Here is a 21465-nt window from a genome sequence, read left to right as displayed (position 1 = left end):
TGTGTCACTTGTAGGCTTTCTGACAATGGTTTTCACATCACGTCCTGTGTCATGCGACACAATCTTTGTGGTGTGCAGGCCGATTTTGCACCTATAGATTTTTGGTTTTTGCAATTTTAATGATAATCCTGCACAGAAGCTCATAGAAACACTGACACACAGAGGGAGATGTTACAACTGTTTGAAAACTCAAGTTTGTGAAAAAACTCACACAACCTCCTAGGAGTAAACACTTAGTGACAGTGGAAAGGAAAGCCTCCTTTTTAACAGGAAGAAACCTTTAGTAACCAGGCGCAGAGAGGGAACTACAAGTAAGACAGCATTCTGAGAGCAAAGTGCTCTATTAGGGTGATATGGTGCTATTAGGTCTTTGAGATCAGATGGGCCCCCATTATTAAACTCTTTGTAAGTGAGGTTAAAGATTTTAAATCCTGGATCACCTGAAGGATTTTCAGAGAGTTTTTAGGACAGCCTGATAATGCTGACAATGACAATTGTATCATAAGAGAACAACATTTTGAGGAAACGAGGACTATGCTCTGATTTTTAACAAATCAAATCATTTTTAATAAAAACTCTTGACAGCAAATGAAAAGAGTAGTTTTTTTATTTGGCACGACACAAAAGTGCTTTACGATAACACTGCCCATGACTAGTTTGACATGAAAACATTTTTGTAGGTTAACTGTCAGTCTCATTCAATACACATCGGAAAAAAAAAATCAAACTTTAAAATTGTGTAAAAATGCCACTTGATATTTCATTTGTCATCGTTCTGTAAGGCACGTCATAACCTTAAAATAAAAAATTTGTGCAAATGGTTTTGAAATGATTTTGGATGGAAGTTCTCAGACTGCTTGGGTTTATTGCTTATTGTAGAGAAGGCATTACTTTATATTCTTTAAATACTTCAAATCAGTTAGGTTTGCATATGATCTGTGTTAACCAGAAATTTGTCAGGATGTATTTGCTTTTGCTGTGTGGACATATGAAGCTCTCGGAGTTGGATGGATACCAGAAAACATCTAAGTACAAAATCCTACAAACCACAGAACAGCCTTCAATAAATATTTTGTATTCTATCTAAGTACAAAGTAAAAAAAAACAAAGGTTCACCACTTTTCTTCAAATCAATAACTTATCCCTACAAATTGCATTTTTTAAAAATTGTTGCTATTGCAGAACCTCCCCCCAGCTCAAAATTTCACATTATTTGGTCAGATATACAAGTCATTGTCAGAACAGTTGAAAGCACACAAATACATTTTTTCATTTCTTTCTTACAAAAATGAATGAAAATAAAGAATCTTTGGTAGCTAAGCAAAAATAGAATGGAAATGTCTATATATAAAAATGCATTGAAATACATAGTAAAATAAGTAAACGGCTACAGCAAAGGGCTGACACGGCATAAAAAAATCCAGCTTCGCCTCAACAAGGTACTGTGTATAAAAAGGAGCCCATCATATCACAAACAGATCATAAATTACGTGAAACCATCAGAATGCATCAGGCTTTGGAGGGCACTCCTTGACACCTTGATGCAATGCAAAGAGAACCACTGAGGTATTTAATCTTCATTATGTCAAGCATCACGCAGAATGATGAGAGAGACGTAAAAGTGCATATGAATTACGGTCAAAAAAAGTAAGTACATCCCAGGAAAACTATTGCCTTTTTTAATGTATTTGAACAAGCAAACATTTAATATCTTTGTCATTTTGACAAAACGTTGAGGATTTTTTTTCACGTAAGAGTGGTATAAGAGTGGCAAGTGAATGTCAAAGGAATTGCTTTTTCCTGAAAAAGATATTAAACATTGAGATTTCTGTTGAAAAAGTAACTTTCCTTTGTGGTGTTCTTGGACTATACCACCTTTTCAAAGAAGATCAAGTGGTTGCTTGTCAAATAATAATATTAACAATAATAATAATAATAACAATAATAATCTGACATACTTACTTTTTCACATGACTGTAAATTCATGTCTGCTTCTGGTCTATAGCAAACACTGGACTTATTCCAAAATATTGCTTCCTACTATCAACTGCCCTTATTCACATTCCTATTAGCAGGTAGTACTATTCCCAGGGGACACTAACATAATCTCACATCGACTTTTCCCCTTGCTAGTCAATAGAATGCAAGGCAGCTTAGAGATGTAGCCACTTTATCCTTATATCACAAAATCTTTGGGCTGGAACTTGTCCATCTTGTTTGCTTGGTGGTTAAAATTCATACTGGTAGAAAGACAACAATAATAGTGTTTTAGCCACTTTTGCAACATACATCTGAAATAAACCTTGTTAAAAGACGAAAAAACAAAAGTCACTGTTTCTGTAAAAGTAAAACAGTCACAGCAGCAAAGATACGTCATCTCTCTCTTGTGGTCATCACCTGGTCACCTGATCAGACAGATATTAAATCTGCTGCTCAGCGATCAGTTTCACTTTGTAAACTAAAAATACTGCAGTCATGTCACATGGGAATAATAATAAATATACCACAACATTAGGTGATGATATGTTTTCACATTGAGCATACATTAAACAGCCAGTCCATTGGTTACATTCCAACCCTACCTTTTTCCAACCAAGTGCTTTCTTGTTGCTGACATAAGAATCAAAGTAGTCTGGCTATCTGATTCTTTCGGCAATTCCAGATGTTATATTTGCTCCCTGAAACAGTAACAGGTGAAGAGCACAAGGAAGTTTGCATCTTTCCCATATGACATGAGAGCATTGAAAGAAAGAACGCAGCTTTCCATTTCAAAGCCCTTTCTACACTCCTTCTGGCTTCATAAATTGATACTGTAGCTCTTTCCAAAACAGATTAAAACACTGAAAAGGTACACTTAACTTGAACATGTGGCAATAAAAAAATAAACTAAAGTGAAATAACTTTTGGTGGATTTGTAAGTTTTGAAGTGGTAAAATAGATCACCCCTATCTATTTAGGCGATCTACACAGACTAGACACTCTGTATGTGGTACAGTTACACTAGTTATATAGCCCTGGTGATAGCTTCTACCAACACCTTTTAATGTAGATTTTTGTCAATGTTGTTCAGTCGTTTGAGACTGGAGACAATTGGGCAGTCTTTAGGCTTTCATTTGAGGGGGGCAACACAAAACTTGTTTAAGTGAGAAAAAACACATTTACTGGAGAGAGTGCTCTGGAGGTAAAATATTCTTACTGGACAAGTTAAATCCCATCTAAAAATCCAGTTTTATTGGCTTAGTTGCTAATATTAGATGAAGCCCAGTGAAAATGACAAGGGTAAGAGGTAGCTAATATTATAAATCCTAGCGCTCTTGCTGCCAAATGTAATAAACACAATCTTGCCATTCTGAGTTATCCAAATTAGCTAATCAGCCTAAACCAGTTGATCTTCAGCTTAACCTTATTTAAGTATGTCAAATGGCTAGCTTGAGGATGTACAAGGATCCTGGATGCTATGGCCACAGCCACTGGCATTTAGTTTAGAAAATATTTCTATTTCTTTGTCCATTTTAGTTGACCTCACTTTGCCTCCAGAGCTGCTCTACAGCTAAAATACATTTGTATAACAACAAGATGATGTGTGAGAAAAACCCCCGGTTTCATTGGGAAACATGATTGTAGTCTGTAAGTCACACATCCAGCACCATATCATAGTGTGTTTCCTTCTTCCTTTTCCCACATTTATTTATGAGCACTGTATATAATGTCAACAGTATGACCCAGTAACTTGCATAGACGATTGCCCCTATTATCAAAACAATCTTTTCTGAGTCAGGGAAGGGTCTTCTAGTCTGTTGTATTATTGTGTATAAAATTCCAATGAAAAGGATAGTGAACCATACTGATATTGGAATCAGACCGATAAAGTTCACCACAATTGTTTTCCTCCCAGAAGTCCCCCATCCAGACTTGTTGATTGTTGCTATTGCAAACATTTTCGCTGGCAACAGGCTTGACATATACAGTACAGAATAAAATGACATGAACACCATGACAATGTTACCTCTGAGGCAGCTAGCAAATGATGACTTAATCAGTGCCACTGCTTGCACAATGAGTAAAAACAAAAGAATATTCCAGAGCCTTCCTTGGTAAAACAGTTGGATCGCAGTGGCGATGAGGAAAAATGGGAAGAAGCCAGTGATCACAGCCTCATAAGTCATCCATAGATGGTGTTTGTGGAACCACATGGAGTTGTACAGCCATTCTCTGAAATATGACTTGCTCCATCGTGTCTGTTGATTGAGCCACCGCAGATATGTAATTGGTGTCTCTGTAAGGCACTTTGACCGTGCAGTGTATTTGGTTGCATACCCGAGGCTGAGAACTCTGTTTGTGAGATGACGGTCATCCCCAAAACTGCAGTGGGATCCCATGAAGGTCTGATTGTACCAGTCCTCAATAAACTCATGCAGGAGAGAGTTCCGGTACATTCCTAAAGGCCCGCTAATGCATTGAACGCAGCCAAAGTAGGACTGGCAAGCCCGCTCAATGTTGAAAGCCATCCAGTACCGAACACTGCTCAGGAAGGAGATCCACGACTCATATTTATTTAGGATCTACAGGTAGGTTGACAAGCAGAGACAAAAAGTATGAAGTTTAAAGCACAACATCCTAATTTGTATGTTTAATGTAGAAGATTCAAATTTCACAGAACTTTAAAGAAAACTACCTGTACATCTCCTCCAACTCCTCCCACCATAGGGTCTTCCTCCAAAACCTTCACCATCTCCACTGATGATGCTGGGTCCAGCATGGTGTCAGAGTCACACACCTACAGAAAAACACAAGTTAAACAGCAAATTAACAGTGTTTTAGCAACACAGGATATATTTATTTAGATTTTCTTCAACATAGTTACAGATGTCTTCTTTGTTCAGCTTAATTCTGCAAAACATAACAGATCTCAAGTTGACCTAAACTCCCCAAAGAGAGAAAAAAACCTTTCTTCCTGAAAAAAATTTGCTTGGACAGACAAAAAAACGAAACAAAATTTTGACATACAAAAGAAATTTATGTGAAATCAAAATCAAAATTACACAATAACACAAGAAAAAAAAGATATCATGCATCCAACAAAACACATAAATGCTCTGATTAAAATGCAACAACATGGCCACTTTATAACCTCCGCCAGCAAAGACCAGAGGGACTGCTTTCAACTTTGTTCACCACCCACTATAGCTCTAATGTTGTTCTTTGCTCTCCCTATTTTCTTCTATAAATGGTAATTTTCCTGACCAACAAAATCAGGTGATGAAAACAAACCTAGAGCCCAGTCCTTTTTAACAAAATACATCTGTTACAGGCAGAGCCTGATTAAAGTGAAAAGGCATGAAACATTGTCCCTCCTGTTCCTAAGGTTGAAAAGTATTGGCATGACTGCTGGCAGTGCAGCAGTAAGCTCTGTTGAACTTTTTGTGAAGTAAATGATTTTTGGCAGGCTGAAGCCAGCTGCAGGTGTTAGACAGCATTATAGCTCTGAGTTCATATTCTCAAAGTCCCCTTCTTTGTTATGCAGACCCATTTGAATCATTTTGATGCTCTTACATAAATTAAGCATCAGTTGAGCCCTACTCTTTGATCACAATGCTTTTTGTAGCACTAACAACTGAACATCACAGAAGAAAAATGACATAATGATACTTGGCATTTTGGACAAAGAACTGTTACTTGAGAGTTTTTGAATTAGCCTTAGGTTTCTGCTTTTCCAATGTAATAACAACAGATCTGTGGAATTGCAAACCTAACTAAAAATGCTGAAACATCATTAAAGCCATAGACTGAGCGTCTGGTAAAAAAACAGAGAAAGTCTTGACAGAGTATGCCCATACAAAATATTCTGTGTACTTTAAACGCAATCATTTAGTCATGGAAAGAAAAATACTGTCATTGGAAAGTAACTTTCATGCACTGTTTAGCACTAACAAGTAGATTCAGGAAAAGGTGTGAAGTCATGTTCAACCCATACTATATCATGTGACCTCACCACCCTTCAAGGAATTTTTATTCTTTACGTAAACACAGTTTGAAAGGGGGTAATTGTGGCTGAATTATATGACACTACAATGTGGTTACACATCATATGACAGTAATACAAGCTCTCATTAAGTGTGATATGATAGCTAACATTTGCCATTGTTAGTTACTGCTAATACAAGACAAAGGATCAAAACCTCTTTGTATTTTGAACTGAGAAAGGGTCCACTTATTTTTAATTACTTTTATGCTCCTGAATATGACAGTACTGTACACCCCACAAGAGCCCATGATACGTTTAACAGTCAGTGCCTGCAGGATATTGCTTTACCAAGCAGTTAATGTTTTTAGCCACTGTTTATTTTTTAAGCCACACCAACACACTGTCGCTAGCCAAATACACTAGTGAATTGAGTTTTCCTAAAGCTATTAGGCTTTTACTCCTTAGGTCTGTGTTACTCAAGTATAACCTTTGATTGTTTTTAATTTTTCTGAACAGGAGACAAACACATGCTAAACCTTTCTAACCTTTCTTTGATACAGATTTGTAGATGACGTAACGCCCTGCGAAAAAGATCTGTTATTACACTTAGACATCAGCTACCGCTGCCCTCCTTCATGCCACGCTTCACAACACGGTGCACATGCTAAAAAGCAAAACAAAAGACTCTTTGTGGACCCCATATTTGGCTTGGCATAGCCTCCCCTCCTCTCTTTCCAGCCATCTCTCGTTCTATTCCCTTTCACTCTATCATCAGCTTATGTTTGCCTAGTTTGCATCTACCACAGTAGCTTACATTTTCTCTCTTTCTTCACTATGTCCTTCAGATGTCAGCTCTGTGTGTGCATGCGTGCAAATCTACAAAGATACACACAGGCACAAAGTAATATTACACCTGTTGTACAGTTCAATTTTTAATAATTCTGATTTATTTCATTATTTTTATTTGAGGGGCTATTGTTTTTCCCCTATTACCTGCATTAACTGATTTTAAGCGATTTAACTTCTCAGCCTTACCTGCACATAATCCACGCTCCTCCCCAGTGCTTTGAAGGCTGTATACATGACCTCTCTCTTCCCTCCCCACTTCTGCATGATGCACACACATTTGCTGTTCAGCACAACCCTGGACACCTGCTGAAGGCTCTCAGCGTAGCTCTCATCTGTCTCCTCGGGTCCTCTGCTGTGATAATTACTCCTCCACACGTACGTGGCCGATCTTTCCGATCCCATGACCTCCTTAAAAATCTCCATCATGTACAAGTCGTCGTCTGAATTTCCATCGATCACCATGATAACTTTGATCCCCGGATATGTCAGCCTCTTCACCGACACAAGGCATTTTCTCAGGTAGTTTTCATCCTCCTGATACGCAGCGATGCACAATGCCAAGGACTTGTTCAGTTTAATTGGTGTTTCTAAGGAGCGCCGCATGTTACGGTGTTCTAAGAGTGCAAAGAGGCTCTGGATAATAAGGTGAACAACCAAAATGGCACCATACAGCCCAAAAGATAGGTGATTTTTGGCTGTAGTGAAAAATTGGTAGCCCATGATATAGGCTGTAGAGATGCCCACCAGGAGAGACACGCCGAACATGGTGGTCCCAAATATCCTCAGGTAAGTGAGGCCTCTTTTACACTTCATCTGTGGAAAAAAAAAGGGTTACAGAAAATGTTACTATGATTGATAGCAATTGACGGTGAAACATTTGTCACCTTTTATACTCAATTGTTAGTACAAGTAAATGACCTCCTGGAGATATCTTACTATAAGAAATAAGCAAATGTGTAGAGAAAATGTAGCACTTGTCTTTACATTATTTCAGAGCACTTTACTCAGAATACAATCACTTTAACGAGAGCATTGGAACCATTTTCACTGTACTTTTCACTAAATTTTTTATGCTTTGACACAACAAACAGGTACAGACTGCTGCAAATTTTCTCCTTTTTTATGCCCCATCCTCATCCCTCTCCCTACCTCCCCCCTCCCCCAAATCCCCCTAAATGCCAGACAGTTGTGAGTAGCCAATTGTTCCAACTCTCTTTTAGTGTGGGTGGCCGCACATTACAATATTTCTTGACCTAATTAACCAACAAGTTCTAAGCACATGCTAAATGTTGCTCGTGGTTGTGGGGTGGACTATAATTAAAATTATTGGTTTCCGCAGTATTTAGGGGACACATTTCAAAGGTCAAAGACCAAGTATGTCAAACTCTGACCTACAACATGAGTGGTTATTCAATATTTTTATGAGAGGGCCGATGCTTTTGCGTCTGCATCCTCTTGCACAAACTCCTGAAGTTTGTTTCCAACCCTCATTATGTTGCTACCGCCATCTGTTTGGCAGCCCAACGGAGACCCACTCAGCGTGGCTCATTTTGACTCAACGCAGAAAGCGGACCACCCTGTGATGTCATCTGTTTATATCTTTATGGGAAGAAGAAGACAAGAGACTTCTAATGCTGCACGTGTGCTTCTCCCTCTCTGAATCCTTGTATAGGGAGCATTACAGGGAAATGACTTCTGTTAAACAGAGAGAAACAGAGAAAAGACCTTTGACATTATGAATGTCAAAGTATGCTGACCTTCACTAGGGCTCCCTTCTGTGGGATAAAATTTTCATCTAGGATTTAGACGCATCCAGTGCCATTTTGTTCTTTGAGTGACCCTGGCCAAAAATATTTTGCGATATCACGCAAGTTGTACATGTACATTTAATCAAATCAAGGGAAACATAAGTCAGAACAACAATAAAATGATCAAAAGAAGCGTATACAAGGCCGAGTGATGTTTGTGAACTGGAGAGAGTTCTTGGGACCACACCTAAACACATGACAGATGAAGGGAGGGGACGACTAAAGGAGAGAAAGAAAAAATATATACACAGAGAAAGCGAAGATAGCATGGAGAATCTTTAAGAGCGGAAGTGAAGAAAGTAGGTTAAGAAAATTGGTTAAAGTAGCTGAAAAGCAGATGCATCTTGAGAGACATGAGGAAAATGAAAGTAAAAGACAGTGAGGGAGTAGCAGAAGCAGGGAGAGGTTGTGCTCATGGAGAAGAATACACACAAACACACACTTTGGCTCAGACATAATGCTTTGTTCATTTGACTGTTGGACGAGAAAGCCACAATCAGTGTAGCGGACCTCCTCTGGCATGTGGCAAGGTTTTAACGTCAGGCCATCTTTTACAAGACCCCTGACATGCACAGATATACACCAAATTGCACATATAAAAGCTTATTGTACCACTGCAGAGAGAGACTGTGTGTCCTTGCATTTGTGTGTTTGTGTAATTGTGCAAATTTAAATTTTGGCCTCTTTCAGCTTGTGTGAGAATGTGTATAATGCTTTATAAGCCCTGTATCCATGTCTTACCTTTGTTTGAACTCAACCACTGCTTAGGAGTAAGCATGAGTGCGGCAACAAAACACAACGTTTTGGGGCACTTCATTGTCAGCTTACAAGTACATCATGTCTGACACAAAGTGACAAATTCAGCTTGAGATTTAGATGTCTTTATTTCAACAGCTGGGCTTTGGGAGAAAACAAAATGAACTTGAGAAAACCACTGAAGATAATAAGGACAGGAACCGTCCTCAGTGTTTGCTCCTTCTTGACTTTCTGCACTTTAATGATACAATCTGTTTGCTCTGATTTATTGTTTGGAATGAAAGTGAAAATCCAAAGTAGGACATTAAATCCATCATTGACAGGCTAAGCTGTTCCCTCATGGCAGGTAAATGTGATGTGGGGAAATGTCAAGTCCACAATAATGCAACCATTGCTGCTGGTTAAAATGATCTGGTCTTTGCAGCATCTTATACACCATTTTGGGTGTGTAGTGCAGTGCAGAGGTCAGGTTGACAGTTAGCTCAGACTGCAGACAGATTAACTGCAGACTTAAAGTGAGGCCAAACTCTGGCCCGTTCTTATTGAGATAAAGCCTTTTTAATCAGAGCAGTATCTGTAACAGTGGAGGTGTCATCCACATATGGATGATGTAAATGATGTCACATCGGTTAGTGTGCATGCATATCTTCATGTGTTCGTCCATAGCATTTATCTATGCGAGCGGAGGGTGTCATTAACACATGAAGATGATATCACCCCAGCTTTCTGTTTGTTGTTACATCTTGGCACTTGAGGGTTAGAACCTCGCCATTATGTCCTTTTTGCTGTATGTGTGTGTATGTGTGGCCAGCCCTGTGGTGACCTTGGGCTGGAAGCTTGAGCAGTCTCACTCTGACGTTATTAACAGTCTCTTGAGTGAAACTCCCACCGGCTCTCTCTCAGAGATAACATTGCAGTAATGTTGAGTCTTGCATGGATGTGCATGGTGAGTTAGTAGATAGACCCAACAAACCGGGTCCTTGGAAAAAGTGCATCTGGCTGTTCTTTTACACTGAGACACATGGATTTGTTTGGGATGACAGCAACAGTTAAAAACAAAGAAAAAAGAAGTAGTGACAGGGAAATGTCATTGTGTTTGTGAGGTTTTTATTTTGAAAATATGATTTAGGAAATCAATGAGTGTCTTGCCTTCCCCTTACTCTAAGTGTCCCTACAGTACAAATGAGCAAGGCGCTGAACCATTTAGCTGTAACAGGAATGAGAGACTGTGCCTGCACCTTCCTCTGCTTCTGAATGAAGCAGCATATTAATATGCTACAGTTTGCTAAATCAAAATCCTGACCTCATGACAGTATTAGACTAAAAGTCAGGGATCACTGTACTATGGTTTATTTTGTTCAAAATGTGCTCACTACATGCACACATTCTGATGGAAATCCATTCAATAATTTTTTACATATTTCACTTGGTTCTACTCGGGTGGAGCCGCTGAGTAAATCAAATGTGAACATCAAAGTTTCCCTGGAGGAAAAGTCAAGGAAACACCATGTGCAAACATTGCACAGACTTTGTAAATAAGTGAATTTGTTGATCTGCTGGTGCTCAGAGGGATGATAGGAGTTCACCGAATACAGAAGGTACATTGCTACACACAGAGTCAAGTTACTTGCAATGCCAAGAAAAAACATTGCATTTAATTGGTTTGACATATTTACAATATTGTGCAAAAGTCTTATGCCACCTCTAATTTCTTTATATTTTGTTTCCAAGGATCCAGACCTTCTTGTCATTTCTTTAACATCTCATACTTTTTTAAAGTGGTCCTGAGCCTTCAGGGCTTCCTAAGGTCTTGTAATGCTTCTCTTTGGACATTGGCTGCTTTTTCACTCATTTTTAGCCAAATCCTGAGACCTGTACATTAAAACACTAAACACTGACCTCTGAATAAATCAAAAAAGCAGCTAACCCTAGAGAGTGTTCATCGAGCCCTTTTCTTCTGATTTGTTTACCTGAATCTATGAAACCTGCCAAACACAACACAGTTTGACAGGGATAATAGTATTAGATAGTAGTATTTTTACAGGCTATTGACTACCTGGTGTGCAGTGTGCCCTTAAAACATTTGAGGAAACTGAATGAAGGGCAAAAGAAGAATTGGCAGGGCTAGAAAACTACCTACAACAAATGAAAGAATTCTGACACAGCACCTGAGAGATGAATCTGAAGCCTCATCAGAAATGATCTCAGTGGAAGGGATGCAAGTCATTCTTAAGGAAGGTAACAAGGAAGAAAAGGCTGATGTATGCCAAATTACACTTATGGAGTGATAATTCCAATCATTTTTGGTTCAAATTATGCATTGATATGTATGGAGGAAGTAGTACAGATGTACAACACCCAAAACACGGTGGAGGCTCTGTTATGGTTTGGGACTGCATTTTAGGCAGTGATATTTGGGATCTTGTCAAAATTGATGAAAACATGAAGACAGAAAAGTACAATCAGATTTTGATCTACCATGCAGTACCATCTGGAACGTGTCTGATTGGCTTCATTTTTTAGCCTGACAACAATCTCAAACAAACAATGCAGTAAAAGAATATCTAGATAGAAAACCACACAATGAAATCAGTCATGGATTGACCTCCCCGGAGCCCGGACCTCAACATTATTCAAGCAGTGTGGGATCATCCTGACAGAGAACGGAACAAAAGGAAGCCAACATCCAAAGAAGAGCTTTGAATGTCCTTTAAGAAGCCTGGAGAAATATTCCTGAAGACTACTTAAAGAAATAACAAGAAAGCTTGTCTAAGAGCGTTCAGGCTGTGTTGAAGGTGGTCGTACCAAATACTGACTTTCAAGTTGTACAAACTTTGGTTTTGCTTTACATACTGTATTTCCATTCACATTTTTGCATGTTTCAATAAATCACTCCTCCAATTTCCCATTTCCTTTACATCGTTTCCTTTATATCGTAGAAACGAGGGAGTGGCTCAAGACTTCTGCACAATACTGCATATTTTCATTTTGTTCATTCTTTTGGCCACAAAGAACCGACAGTAAATCTCAATCACCAATTAAAATATGAGTGCTTCTTGTGCGCAATAAAATAAAGGACACATTTTGGTTCTCAAATATAATGAATATCCTAAAATCACCACATGTTATAATAAATTGCATGCATGTTACATCAGGGAGAGCTTTTAGATACACAGAACAGGCTGCTTAATGTGAATGCCATATGTACCTATGTGCAAATCTATCACTAACGTCACTATGTATGGCATATGTGTGCGTGTTTGTGTCTGTATATACACAGCATGAGGCATATGTGTGTGTGTGTAAGAATATGAGTGTGTATGCAGGCTGTCTGCAGAAAGAGATGGCTTGACTAAACTCACATGAGAGCAGTTGAAGCTCTTTCAGCAGGGTTCCAGCTCAAGACCTCTGATAGAAACATAAATTATGACACGGATCGCCAGACTCTGTGTGTGTGTGTGTGTGTGTGTGTGTGTGTGTGTGTGTGTGTTTGTCTTCATACGCTAAAACTACATATCTATGTGAGTTTGCATGAGTGTGTATGTAATTACTGTGTGTGCTGCCCAGAGTATAACAGTGAAGTGGAGCCAAAGAAAGACAGCCTGCTGGTCTGTGTGGAGCTGAGATAACATAAAGCTTACATCTTTACATCTCAGCAGTCACTGCTGGAAGTGTAACATTCACAAATCAGCAGCTCTGGCTGGATAAGTACTTATAACAAATCAAACATTATATGCTGGGGGCCCAAGCTGACACTTGTGGCTGGTATAATTTAGACATGAATCACAGTTAAGGAATTGAACAGTTTTCATGGTATTTTTCATGACATGTTCAACGAAGCCCAGATAAGTATGAGCTAATAAAGACAGATTAATGGTATTTGGGTTTTTTGTGAGCAGGATCCATTGAACCATATGGATCCATCTGGATCCATTGAAAAAATATTAGTACATTTTATATCAGTTTAGTATAAAAAAAAACAGACCTGCTGAGGTAATACACACCTTTGAAATCTCATGTGCTTTGATGACTTCCAAGAAAAAAAACAACACGCATGTACAAGTGGAGAGATATGCATCACAGATAATGATTTTATATGTGCACTAGGTTGTCAGTGTGTGTGTAAGAACTTTGCAGGGCTAGAAAAAGCCACGGTGGATTGTAAAATTAAACATTAAACGTGGAGCTGGCTCTCATGACAGACATAGCAGCATGCAGCAAAGGGTCACATCTTCCCGAGAAGCTGATGAGGCAAAAGAGTGGGAGAGGCGGGGAGAGACTTGAGAATTGGCTGCAATCTTTGGCTAGACGTACTTGACACATTCAAGGCTGGGCTGCTGCTCCATGTCTTTTTACTATGTTAATTTAGTGACAAGGCTCCTTTTCTCTTTGCTCTTCCTGTGGGCAGAATCAGGTGTGATGGGGCCATAACTGAAAAGCAGCAAAAGGTTAAAGCATCTTCTAGACTGCATCTGTTTCTTCATCACGCAATTAGCATCTCATTACACAGTTACACCAACAGATGTTGTTAAATACATGATTTAATACAACACTGAGGTAAATGTGTTCTCTGTTTCATAGCCAGACTATGCTGTTTGGTATTTTGGCGTGTCTTTTTCCACCTTGATTCATCCATGTAGTAGGAAGAAAAGGGGAGGAGGTGAAATTGGGATGAAGCTGCTCAGACATGAATGGGTGGCACACACTGAAAACGGGGTGGGGCCAGGACATTGAAGGCGTGGTGCTGTACTTGGATGCGTTCACTGCCAGCTGAGGCACGGGACTTACATCACTGTGGGAGACTCCAAGAAACCAAAGTGCAGATGAGGTTGAGTATGGAATTCCTCCTTCTTAAGCTATGTCTTTGTGTGAAAAAAAAAAAAAAAAATCATTGAAAGCTCTTCTTTTACAAACACAACCTATTTCTCTGTATCATCCAATGATCCAGCAGTTCCCTTATCAGATTGGTAATAGACATCCATCCATCAGCAGTAGCCTTAAATAAATGTCTTCCCCTCCATGGGATGGAAAATTCTGTTATAGCACTCCTTAAAACCGCAGCCCAGTGTGGCTAAAAGATAACAGAGGCTCATAATCACACCCAAGCAGTAGATAATTAAAAAGAAGTTTATAATTATTAAGGCAAAAAAAAGGAAGAAAGAATCAGACTAAGATTTCCATTAAAAGTTTTGTCAATTTGTCACTCTCATCTTTCCACAAGATATACAGAAAATATAAATAACATTAACAAGAGCCACTTTGTGAGCTGCTCCAGCCCGGTTTGCTTTGTAAGGGGCCTTTGTTACTTTATGGTACGCTCTAACTGCTGGATATATGAATTAGCATTGGCATCAAACCTACTCTGTGTGACTCAGCATGAGGTAGTGAGAATCTAACTGACATCCAGATTTTCACTTTTACTGGCTGGCTGCAGTGCTGCTTTACTGTTAATATACTGAAGGAACCTGGAAAAAAACTGGTATTAACACAGAGTAGATGAGCTAAGTGGTACTGCTCGGGAGGGGCTGCGCCTCTAAGATCAACAGTTGTACCCTGCCAGCCCCATGTCTCTTTACACTAAAAGACCCTTGCTGGGAGAAGTAATGGCACGTGAGGTTTGTTGTGTGCCTTAATGGAGGCCAGCCACCGAAAGCCTTCCTCTCTTGAGTAGTAAAATGCTCTTTGTGCTGTGTGGGAGTGCATGCTGGAGCACTGATGAGACTCAGACATCAAAAAGGTTTTAAAAACTTCTTTATCATTATAGTGGACAACTGTGACATTCACAGAGTATTTCATTTAATAGCACTAAAGTTGTATTGCCCTTCTCATTGTGCACTGAGTCCTGCACTCAGCAAAGAAACTCCCTGGAGGACTGAGATTAGGAACACCACATGGGTATTAGGTTGAATACATGCTGACATGGGCATAAGGTCCACATATGCTCCAAATCTACAGCAAATGAGCAGTGAGCATTTATTTGAAGTTTACAGTTTCCCTGCTAACAAAGTAATGCACAAAAAGTTTAATCCACAAGCCATCCTGGAAGTATTTCTTCACACTGGACTGAATACTCATCTCTTCTTACAAGTAAATATGCAGGATATCACCACAGACTTAGGGTGCATTGTGAGAGCAGCACAATGCAAAGTAAAATCAATAAAATCAATAGATAATCCAAGTCAGCAAGGAGATTCTGCTTGTGGGTTGAAAAGTTCTACATTTTGGATAAATAGCTGTAATATTTATCCACTTACTCACACATGGCTTTCCTTGTGTGGGCAACACAGTGGGACCCAACAGCGGTTTGTGCACACTCAGTAGGTGGATGGAGAAAGAGACTATGTCAAGGGGAGTGTGACAGATGTTCATTTGCATTTGTGTATATGTGCGCGTGTGGTGGGTGTGCAAGGGGACAACAATGCTCAGAAGAATTAGGTGCAGGGACTACGTGATACCTCACATGAGCCTCTTTGGTTTCGTTTAAGTCCAAAGTTAGGAGGTTAGGAATAAACTGCAAAACTTTTCAGCAAGGCAAGTGCCTGCTACCACTTTTTACAGAACACGAATATCAACAAAAGCTAACTTGTCCAAAAGCTGAAGGCTGGTCAAGAAGCTATTCACATGCGTGCAAATGTAGTCCTCCACACTGGGCGTCAAATTACGCGCCCCTACCACAAGCCACGCTGAAACAGTCCCCATTCAGTCTTCTCATTGGCTTAAAAATCTCAGCGAATGACGTGTGACTGATAACGTCACAGTGTAGTTATTCTCAGGCTAGCATCACTATTACAACAAAGACTAGTCATTAATTTGATTGATCAGAATATAAAAGCTTAGCATATTAAACTTTTTACACCTATATTTTGTAGTGTCATAGCATGAAATTGAACACAAATTGAGTTTCAGCACTTCTTGCTGTGGCTCCCAACTTTTAGCATCTCTCACTTTGTGGAGCAAACACGCTGAACAAACTCATGAAAAAAAAGCTCTATGCATGCTTTGCTAGAGAGTTGGCTCATCGTCACGTTCACACACGCGCGCGCACACAAAAACTGATTGCGCGTAATTATGTTCTAAACCACTTTATGAATGATTTAGTGGCGTGTGGTAAAATATTTGAGGCTTATTGGTCTGTCAGCATGCTGCATGATCGCCAGACCAAATGATCACCGGCCACCTACCTTGAAGCAGCTGTTGTCCTCTGATTCCTCCTGATAAAGGATGCGTCTAACTTCGGGGACTCTGGTCCCGATCCACAGAGCCAAAAAGTAGACACAGAGCTTGAGCAGTGATGACTCTCATGAATCCGCTTAAAATGGTCCTCATAAACCTATTTTTCGTTTGTTTGTTTGTTTGTTTTTAAAAGGGGGAAAAAAGAATAATTAAAAAAAAAAGTCGTGCCCGTCCTTTGTATGTGTGCTCAGTTTGGATGCTTGCTTCAAAAAGACAACCGGGATTGCTTGTCTTCTCTAACTTTTAACGGTTTGTCTGCAGTCTTTCCAAGTCACATGCATCTCTGGTGTCCAAAACCAAACATCATATCAGTCAGCTTTGGCATCATTCATATAAAAAAGTATAAATAAAACATAGACTATAAAAATATGATAAATATTCTTCTCCATCAACGTCTGTTTCATTCATTCTTAATAAAACGAAAAAAAAAAAATTAAGATAAAGCCATCAACTTTGGCAGCTTCAGTCACATTCAAAAGTTTTCTTTAAAAAAAAGTTTCAGCAAACAATAAAATATGAGCCAGAGCTTTTTTTGTATTCTTCCTGTCTTAAGGGGCGTTAAGGTAAGTTTTTCTAGAGTTCCCTCCGAGCATCCAGGTTACACAGAGCGCACAGAAGTGGCCAGAAGTCTCTGTGCCGCTGTTTCAGCTGTCTAATTCCTTCCAGACGGGTGTGTGTGCATGTATGCGAGTGTGTCTGTGTGTGTGGACCCTCCTTTATGGCTCCTGCGGCTCCCAAACCCCTTTTACCGGGCAACAGATTGGCGTGTTGATTTAACAGGAGGGGGAGGTTTGGGGGTGTGTGTAAGGAGGAGCGACGGAGAAGTGATGGGGGAAGAGAGAAAGAGGGGTGGGGAGGCGGCGAGTCTCTCATCCAAACTCATTCAAACTTCAGAGAGTGGGTGAGAGGGGGGTGGCGAGTCTCTCATCCAAAGTCATTCAAACTCCAGAGAGGGAGGGAGGGAGAGAGAGGCTAACATTGACTGGAACCCCCTCTCCATTCATTTTATATTACAACTTGAGGTTACACAGTATGAAAATTACTAAAAGTTCAGTGCTGAGCTTTGTATTGCTTGTACCATGAGAGGTACCATTAGGACAAATGTCTGTGAATATAAATAAATAAATGAGTAGCTGGACTCTAAGAGTTGCATTTGACGGACAACAAAAATCTTGTACATAGAAGACATGAACATAAGCACGTGTGAGCTGCACTGGGTGATGTTACAGAATTTCAGACCGTTCATGTCATCGTCAGATGCAGTTCATACATTTCACCAGCAGGCAGTGCTGTGCAATACAGAACTCAGAGCCAGAGCTCTGAGTTGTACAGTAGCTCCTCTCAAACCTAAAGGGATTATCCAACGAAAATCACGACTCATGTTACTCATATGGCCGTGAGTCAGTCGGCATCCACCACCGTCACGGCGGCTATTACCTGGAAAAGTTAAAAGTTAGGAAACAAAAGGCCTGTATGTTGCCATTCTCAAGGCAAAACCACAAGTTTACACACATTCCAGGTAAGTTGTTGGAATAAAAGTTCTTTTATGGGCAACAAATATCTCCTTCTTAAAATCCCACTGGAACAAGGAAGTACGCAAACAGGGTCGCTTCAGTTCATTAATTTCTGGTTTATGAATGTCGAAAGTGTTTTTTTTTTTACGTATGAATTCTTACTGTGACTAAGATCTTTTTTGTTACATACAATATGCATCACCACCACAACAAGACAATTTAATCCCACAAAGCAATTTCAAGTGCCGCACCACAGTAATTGTCCCTGTACTGAGGTGAATGTTACGAGAAACAAGTCTTCCCCAGTTCCAGTCGGTTTGAGAAACTCTTAAACCTGAGCTGTCCTGTGATTGGACGTCACGGTTGTTCACTTTTAACTACTAAACAACAGCAACAACAACAAAAAAACACGTTAAATGAGTGCTCGTCTAATACTGTATTTTAGCGCCATGAAAGTGGGGTCTTCACAGGAAACACATCAAACTGTAATTAATGACAAAATATTAAAAAAAAATTTATATTTTGACACTGAGACTGAAACCTTTTCTGCAGTCTTTTTTTTGTAAACCTCCCATTCTGTGAGCCCTGTGGTAAGACCCCCCCGCCTCCCAACCCTCCCTAGCAGACCTGTATTGTTTATGTATGGTGGAATAAAAACACACAGTTTCCTAGCTCATGTGGATCTATTCCTGATTTTACCAAGTCAGTGAGCAACATCATTGTCACAGGGGACATATATGTTTTAGGGCTAAATTGCTTTTTTAAAAAACAAAACAAAACAAAAAGCCCCCACTTTTGTGCAAGCTCATTTACTCGAGTATTTATTTAAACAAGGAGCTACGTAATGACTTACAGACTCCTGGAAGTGGCTGTAGAGTTATCACAGCACAGAACATATAACATAGCCTCAGCGAGGAAGTTGGGTCACACAGCTTTTCTGAAACAAATCATCAGGTGCTCAGAAAAATAAATCAAAGCACTGACAGTTTTATAGCCACTTATCTGACTTTTTTCTCTAGTTTTTTTCCTTTTTCTTTATGTTACTGAACATTTCATTCAGGACAGCAAGGCGTATCTGAAGCAAATAATAACATGCTGCCTGTGCCAGTATGTAACAATAATTATCACTGCTGCGTATCATTTTTATTTCCAATAATATTAAAAGAATATCCATATGCACTTTATACATGCCTAGTATGTGTTCTATGTCTACTACTGTAAGACTTGATGTACAGGAAACAGCAGAAGTCCATGGGGAATACGGTATACTGAGTAATTATTCTGGGGCATATATGTGTATATATGCTGTAGGCCCATGTTTCACAAAACATGCCAAACTGTCACTTGTATTTTTGGCATGTCCTGGATGGCAGCCTGAGACTGAACACAAATCTCCCACCGGGATGCAGCATAGATTTTACTGATACAATTCTCGTATTTGTCAGGAAAAGACTGCAATAATGCAGGATGGAATGAGTGATGCTGAACTGTATGGATACACACACTTTCCAGAATCCACGTCCTCTTGGCCTTTGAAAAACAAATTTGTTGATTGATGGGTCATAATGTTTGTTGATACTTCAATTTTTGCCTCAGGAGGTATTGCAAGTCATCTACCGATTGGATGATCGGTGGTTTGATCCATAGTCTGTATGCCAAAGTGTCCTTGGGCAAGATACTGAACCCTGAGTTGCTCCCGATGCCTTCATTGGGGTGTCAATGTGTGTATAAATGATAGACTTTTACCACTTGGACATGTAAAAAGCTCTTTGAAAAGTACATGTTTAACAAAATGAAGTTCAAAAATCTTTTTTCATGCCTAAAGATGAATAAAAATACTTAACTTTAACTTAACTTTATGTGAAAAATCATTTAGATTTCAGTGTTGTTACAAGCCAACAGTACATGCACCACTTGTGAACTGACAACTATTACTTGAAAATGTTTTTGACTCTTTACTTGAATCTTTAGTTCAAAGGATGAGGGAACTTGAACACTAACACAAAAGCCTGTCACAAATAATTCTGTAAAAGACTGTGACAAAGTGTGTAAGAAGTGAAAGATGACGAACACTCTTATGTAGCCTCTGGACAGGTTACCAGTCCGTTGCGGGGCTAACACAGAGAGAACAACAACCATTTCCACTCACATTCACACCTATGGGCAATTTAGAATCACCAAACAAACTGGAGTACCCAAATACCTCTTATCCACCAGTACCTGCTCAACTCAGCTTGACTTGGATTTTAGGGTTTTCCATTAGGTGGTAGGAGGTGGTAGGTAGGTACTTTTTATACCGGCTGAATCTGTCCGAAAATGTGACTACTTGCCACCAATTGGCCCGTCAAACTGGCCGTCAGTCAATGGAAACTCCTTCACAAAACATGGCAACAAGGGAAATAGCTGCACAAAACATAACACTGTGGTCCCTGGGTCTGACAGGTATGCTATTGCTTCAACATCCTCCATTGTTGTATTTGTGTCGCATATGAGGTGAAACTGTAATAGAAAATGAGCAAAAACTAGCAGAGTCAGTACTAGTGGAAAAGAGGACTGGGAAGTTAACTGTAAATTCTACACAGAAAGGTCCCAGCCAGATGGTGGAGTCAAGGCAAAGGTGCTAACTGCTAACAGTGATAATCACTGTGCCACCGTGCTACCCTTGCTGTTAATCAGGGTTCCTTAAATACAGCTATAGCAACATAAGTAAACTTTATTTGTTTACTTACTTAAAATGTCTGCATTTTTTGAAGGTGAACTCACAGGAATACTGTATTAGTCAAACATGAAAATTCAAGTTGCCACGTTGATAAAAGTTGAAAAAAAATGTTATGAATCCAGTTCAATTGATATTTGGAGTTTTCCATGGCGTTTCTTTTTCATGCTGTGGAAAGTCCTTTTCTTCACGACACATGGGTAAAGTTGCTTTCATCTGAAAAAGAACTGTTCTACTGCTCCTACTGCTACAACTTTACCTTCAATTGTGAGATGAAAGGCAGCAGGTGTCTTTTGGTGATGAAAACATTGTAGCAAGCTGTCTTCTCTTTCGTTTCCTGAATCTCATGTGAGGATGTGTGTGCTTTTTAAGTTATCTGACAGTCACCTCTTTCAAGTCCAGTTCTTTAATCTAAAGGCAAATAATATATCTCATCAGTACTGACGCAACCAACCAACCAAGTAATAATATAAAGAAATCTGCTGTTTTTTGCAATGTGTTTAAACCCTTTTTTTTAAGCTAACAACGTCACCCCTGTGATTCGACTGGCTCTTAATCTATAAAGTTCCTCTACACCATTACAACCATTTCAGAGGTTGCCACTTTTCTCAAATGTTTCCTGTA

General features: G+C 39.5%; 1 protein-coding gene across 1 annotated transcript; it reads right to left on the bottom strand.

Moving 5' to 3' along the window:
* Positions 1–589: 589 nt before the first annotated feature.
* On the bottom strand, positions 590–17337 carry has2 (hyaluronan synthase 2). The gene is made up of 4 exons (XM_003443695.5): positions 16560–17337; positions 7001–7627; positions 4676–4777; positions 590–4562 (listed from the first exon to the last, which is right to left on the bottom strand). The coding sequence occupies exons 2-4, from the start codon at positions 7625–7627 to the stop codon at positions 3633–3635; spliced, it is 1659 nt and encodes a 552-aa protein (XP_003443743.1). The 5' UTR covers positions 16560–17337; the 3' UTR covers positions 590–3632.
* Positions 17338–21465: the final 4128 nt, after the last annotated feature.

This window comes from Oreochromis niloticus, linkage group LG11, assembly GCF_001858045.2.
Source record: "Oreochromis niloticus isolate F11D_XX linkage group LG11, O_niloticus_UMD_NMBU, whole genome shotgun sequence".
NCBI lineage: Eukaryota > Metazoa > Chordata > Actinopteri > Cichliformes > Cichlidae > Oreochromis > Oreochromis niloticus.
Note: the sequence above shows the minus strand (reverse complement) of the source record. Positions and strands in the feature narration are given on the sequence as shown.

Bases quoted from the DNA above. Each gene is read 5' to 3' on its own strand.
- has2 (XM_003443695.5), bottom strand. From the start codon at position 7,627: ATGAAGTGTAAAAGAGGCCTCACTTACCTGAGGATATTTGGGACCACC. The intron at 4,778-7,000 runs GTAAGGCTGAGA...GTTTTTCTGTAG, and splicing joins GGAGCGTGGATTATGTGCAG to GTGTGTGACTCTGACACCAT. The intron at 4,563-4,675 runs GTAGTTTTCTTT...ACCTACCTGTAG, and splicing joins GAGTTGGAGGAGATGTACAG to ATCCTAAATAAATATGAGTC.